Genomic DNA, 5522 nt, shown 5'->3' with positions numbered 1-5522 from the left:
GCTGGAGCTCTGGTGCAGCCGACACAACCTCGGGCTGAACACGCTCAAGACTGTAGAGATGATCGTGGACTTCAGGAAACATTCTTCTCCACAGTTGCCCCTCACACTATTCAACTGCCCTGTGTCAACCGTCGAGACCTTCAAGCTCCTGGGAATCACAGTCTCCCAGGACATGAAGTGGGAAGTCAACACCATCTCCATCCTGAAAAGGGCCCGGCAGCGGATGTACTTCCTGAGGCTGCTGAGGAAGCATGGCCTGCCACAGGAGGTGCTACGACAGTTCTACACGGCAGTCATCGAATCAATCCTGTGTTCTTCCATCACGGTTTGGTTTGGGGCCGCCACAAGAAAGGACAAAATCCGACTTCAACGGACAGTTAGGACGGCGGAAAAAATCGTTGGCACCGCCCTACCCACTCTTGAGGACTTGCACACTGCAAGAATCAAGACAAGGGCACGGAAAATCCTCCTGGATCCCCCGCACCCTGCCCACCACCTTTTCCAGCTACTCCCCTCAGGCAGACGCTACAGATCCATGCGCACCAAATCCAGTAGACACATAAACAGCTTCTTCCCTCTAGCCATTAACTCCTTAAACAGTCACTGACATAGTCACTCTTCTTGTACTTACTACAAAATGGTACTACAAAACTACTGGTTACTCTAAAATGGTTCAATGATTTTGTTGTTTACGATGATACTAGTGCAGCGTGTTATACCGGAGACAAATTCCTTGTGTGTTCTACATACTTGGCCAATAAAGATGATTCTGATTCTGACAAAACAGGTCAACCAAGAATAATGATGCAGTTTTCTGGAAGTTACCATTAGCATAGTGAGGGTTAAAGATAAAAGAAGTAGGTACAGGTTCCCGCAGAACTTTTCAAAAACAAGAACAAATGTGAGTCTGAAAGTGAACGTGAACGCAGTCCATCGAGGAGTGTGTACATACGCTGTGGTGGAAGTGACAAAAGGTGGCTTATTACCGTGGTTGACAACAGCAGTTCCTCAGGAGTTTTCAGGGAAATTTGTAAATGAAAGGTCACCCTCCTGTATAAAAGAGTGAGCGGACAATTGCCTTTATTGCCAGTGGCATTGAAGACAAGGTAAGATGACTCTCATGACAAAATTGAATAAATGCGGCACAGACCTTAGCGATCTTTGTTCGTATACCTGCAGACAGTAAAATTGTTTGCCTGTAAGAATTTATCAGTGACTGCACTATTTTTATTCCTATTGACAATGACAGGTTGGACTAGTTATTTATTCATAGAAGCTGTGATATTAAATATATTAGAGGGCATGCTATGAAAAAGAAGAAAAAAAACATGCCAGCCTGTCCATATGATATATTTTTTTCTATAAATTCTCCTTGCAGATGAATTTCATTGATTTCATCCTTACGTGTGCATTTCTTCATGTGGGCTATCAAAACCCTCTGAGCTCCTGGACTCTTCAACCTAACGGTAGGTTTGATCACCATGAAAACGCTTGGAGCAGCAAATTCAAGTGATCCTCTCCTTGACTATTTTGCGGTGTGCGTTTGTTTTCACTTTAGTTTTGGTTGTGAAAGTCAACGGATCGCCGAGTCAACAAGCCCTCAAGTGCCTGCACACGGCAGAGGGATTAACGAATGGCGATGACAAGGATATATTATGGAAGAAGAACGGCAAAGAAGAGAAACAGAGGGGTAATTCATACATGGTGCAGCTAGAGGAGAGTTTAGGAGGAGGCCGCTACAGCTGCTACAGCGCAAACGGATCTCTTCTCAATCACACTGTTGTCCTAATTCAAGAGGACACCACCAGAAGGAAGATTCTGATGAAAACTGACCAGGGTAAGTCACTTTTTTTTGAAGATCTCCAAACAGCATTTCAACTCACATGAAATATTTGTGTTGCTACGTCTCTTCCTGTGTAGAGGAGTATTTAAAGTGCTCAACCCAAAATTTCGAGGGAGCATTCCGATGCTCTTGGACTTGGCACAGGACCCGCGTTGGAAAAGTAGCAATGATCAGAGCAGGACGGTAAGTGCACACACTGCAACCATGTTTCCTCTGTCACTTGTCCAATAATAACACACACCTCGGGCTCACTGCAGCACTGAGAGGAAGAGCCAGACAACAGCCAGAATGACTTACCGATGAATGTTGTTTGCAATGATTGTTGACACGTTTGTCCAGAAATAAAAAAAAAAAAAGATGAATCTTCTTCTGTTCTGCTCGTTCAGAGGCAGAGATGTTGAGTGTTCTGTGGACGCCAGTGGGCAACGATGGACATGCTCCTCTGGTCAAGGTCAAATCAGCTGCTCGGTGGAAGGCACAGGAGATGGGATCTCCTGTGTGGACAAGCGGCACTGCGCATTTGCAGAGGAGAAACAGCGTATCTTCTTGACGGTCTACGTTAAGACAGAACGTTTCCTGGTGGAGAGCTACTCCAAACACTTCTACTTATCTGAAATTGGTACGTTTGCGTTTTGCTTGCAAGACCTCTTGCCCTGGATGGGAAGGTAAAATGCTGTCCTTGACACATTTTTCAACTGATTTCGAAGCACATTCAGCAGAAGGATTTTGTAATCAAGTGCAGCATTTTATGTTGATCCTACTTTTACTGACGCAAATTTTTTTATGTAGTGTCGGTCAGGTTAAATCACTCTGCAAGGCATGTTTATATTCAGCTGTAGTGTATATTTGACATCAGAATATCCTAATTGCTTAGTTAAATGCGTATTTAAATGTGAGTTGGCTCAAGAACAGCATATGCCGTCTTCTAAACTCTAACAGCGATTCTTGTAGCACCATTTCTAAAACGATTCATATCCATTGCAAAAACTACTCACAAAGTTTGAAAAACTAAACACTTTTTGCAGAACCGTAAACACAACTCACTGCTTTCAACTCAATTTTCAAATGATCAATACAATCCTTGGGGGGAGCACCTACACATTTATGGCTCTTATTGACACAATTCTGCCAACAATCTGGTCACATTGTGACGAGAATTTTTTTTTAGGACATGAATTCACTTTGAAATCAGCCTGAGCGCTAGAAATAAGCCACAGGTAAGCTGTCGGTGGGAGTGTGGTGGCCGTCGGGAATTTCGGTGTGTGACACGTGAACTCCACCTTCTCGAGCCCTACCCGCACCATAAATTTTGGTCCGAGTAAATCCCTGGCTGTTGATGTGGCGTACAATGGACGGAGCAAGAACAATGAGAAGAGTCAGAAGTAGAGGAGGCCGAAGAAGAAGACATGGAGGTTTACATCTCTCAGTGAAATTGCTCGGGTGGGTGTGACGGGGGTGTTTTGACACGAAAAACGCTTGTTTGGATGTACAGTGCATACATTCAACAGGTAAAAAAAAAAATCTTCCCTGTGTGTGACCTTAAATGGTCATAGCCTACCTTGCGCAGAGAGAAAGCAAACGTGACGGCTTGTGTTATTGTTTGATGCAAAAATAGAATTTATACAAAGGTTTAACAAGTTAAGCAGGACTGATTTGCTTTAGCAAATTTTATCTCAATTTGGTGGGAGGTTTTCTTGTTAGTGTGAAGAGTTGAGCTGAAGTATTCAGAAAAAAAATTTAAAAATTGTACCCGGTGTGTTCATGTTTTGTCACTTGAGCAACAGCGATGGCAACATTTTTCGCTGTTGATACGGCGGGTTTACGGTTCATTCATGCGTGTGTTCATCCTTTTCGCCCTCTTTGTGCTTTTCCTTGTACAGTGAAGCCTGACAAAGTGAAGATCAGGAGAGTCAACGCATCGATGATAGAAGTGACTTACCCGGGTTCCTGGAGCAGTCCTTTATCTTACTTCCCACTCACTATCCAGGTTACGCAGAGGCCACGCGGGTGCAAAAACTGTGACAACCCCTGCGAAGACTTAACCGCTGCGGAGGTAAGGTCCACATCGTCACTGTCATGAATAAAATGGTCAAAGCAGCCACAAAATATTGGAGTGGATACCACACAAGGTATGTCAGTTGAAAATGTGACTGTTTATCTCTGTCAGACTGTGACAGTGAACTCCTCAAGCACTTGTCGATTTGAGGTCAAGTCCGAGTTTAAGACTATCTGTGTCCGAGCTAAGGATGCCCTCTGCAACTCGCAATGGAGTGACTGGAGCCACCTCAGGTTAGTATCATTGCAGGAATGGTGGCATTTCATTCATTCATTGTTTAAGGGAATTTGAACGCACTGTTGTTTTTTTTTTTTTTTGGGGGGGGGGGTGATAAACAACTCTATCTGTTTTCATATATTCAGAATAATTATTATCATTGATAAAATGTGTTGATTATTTCTCTCCCAGCACAGACTGAGAAAGAAGCGAAAAAGCAAACAGAGGAATCATACCAGCTGAGAACATATGCAGTTGATGAGAAGGAGCATCTGGGCATCTGTAGGAACAGTATTTATTATATATTATATATATATATATATTTTTGGGGGGGGGTGAATAAAATGCTTGGTTGTATGTGTAATTGAAAGTTGTTTTCCTCATGAATGCTGAAGCAGTCCTGCATCTTAGTGAGAAAAGTAGCTCATATCTGTATCGGAAATCAACTTGCATCATTGAAATGACCTCAAATGCCATTGACCCATTCCAGGCTCCCAAAAACAGCAACAACAAAAAAAAAAATGTAATTTGTTTTTAATGAGAAAAACAGCACTGTGACGTTATACTTATATTGAACCAGCATGAGACTGGGTTTTGTGTTTTACCCATATATTGTCTAATGTTTTGATGTTATTAATTTATTGCTTTGTATGGAGTGATGGGCGTTTTTAAATGCTCTACAAATAAAGTTGAGTTGAAATAGCCTGAATATTTTATTTATTTTTTTTAGCACAGTCATTCGGACAATTTTCTGCTGAATCTTGCAAGCGCAAACCTCCGATACGAGCATGTATGGTGGAAGTGAAATCAATTCAGCTCACTTCATAAGAAGCACCACTTTGATGTAATGAACAATCCATCAAAAAAGAAGTTTCCAGCTCTTTAACGTCACTCCCAGTTGAAGATTACTGTCAAACTAAACGTAAAACAAAGAGAATCAAACAACGCAAAAGGATATTGACATGCTCATCGTTGGGATCGGTCGTCTATTGGGGAGTTTTCTCCTTCTTCTCTATTGTTTCTCCTTCCTTTTACATACCAGATATCTGGCGCTAAAACCGTGACCTACCAGGCTTCCCATTCTGTCTTCCTCTGTTGGTCATTGTTTTGTTTATGTTCCTCTCGACTGGTTGTAACTGGGAAGGAAAATTCCTTATGTTTTACATACCTGGCCAATAAATTGTTGGGTTTTGCTTTTGTTTTTTTTGTTTTTTTCAGTAAACTTCAGCTGGGAAAGGCCAGCAACTTGAAGCCTCTTTTTGGAAGGGTCGATCACGATCTTAAATCGCTGGGTGCTGCGAAGAGAGTTGAAGTCACTGCCACCTTTTGAGTGTTTTTATCTCTATTTTTTGCTGGTAAGACAAAGCAAATAAAATTAATGACGACTCAAAGATTTTTAAGTAGGGT

General features: G+C 42.2%; 1 protein-coding gene across 1 annotated transcript; it reads left to right on the top strand.

Annotated features, from left to right (window-relative positions):
- The first annotated feature begins 1243 nt into the window (after nt 1–1243).
- Nucleotides 1244–4815, top strand: il12ba (interleukin 12Ba). The gene is made up of 7 exons (XM_052050328.1): nt 1244–1466; nt 1559–1837; nt 1921–2026; nt 2230–2462; nt 3724–3896; nt 4011–4132; nt 4308–4815. The coding sequence occupies exons 1-7, from the start codon at nt 1379–1381 to the stop codon at nt 4315–4317; spliced, it is 1011 nt and encodes a 336-aa protein (XP_051906288.1). The 5' UTR covers nt 1244–1378; the 3' UTR covers nt 4318–4815.
- Nucleotides 4816–5522: the final 707 nt, after the last annotated feature.

Source organism: Hippocampus zosterae, chromosome 1 (genome assembly GCF_025434085.1).
Source record: "Hippocampus zosterae strain Florida chromosome 1, ASM2543408v3, whole genome shotgun sequence".
NCBI classification, from domain to species: domain Eukaryota; kingdom Metazoa; phylum Chordata; class Actinopteri; order Syngnathiformes; family Syngnathidae; genus Hippocampus; species Hippocampus zosterae.
The sequence above is the reverse complement of the archived record's forward strand: the minus strand, read 5'-3'. Positions and strand labels throughout refer to the sequence as shown.

Excerpts from the sequence above, each read along its gene's own strand:
- il12ba (XM_052050328.1), top strand. The coding sequence starts at position 1,379 with ATGAATTTCATTGATTTCATCCTTACGTGTGCATTTCTTCATGTGGGC. Across the intron at positions 1,838-1,920 it reads TCTGATGAAAACTGACCAGG|AGGAGTATTTAAAGTGCTCA; the intron begins GTAAGTCACTTT and ends CTTCCTGTGTAG. Across the intron at positions 2,463-3,723 it reads CTTCTACTTATCTGAAATTG|TGAAGCCTGACAAAGTGAAG; the intron begins GTACGTTTGCGT and ends TTCCTTGTACAG.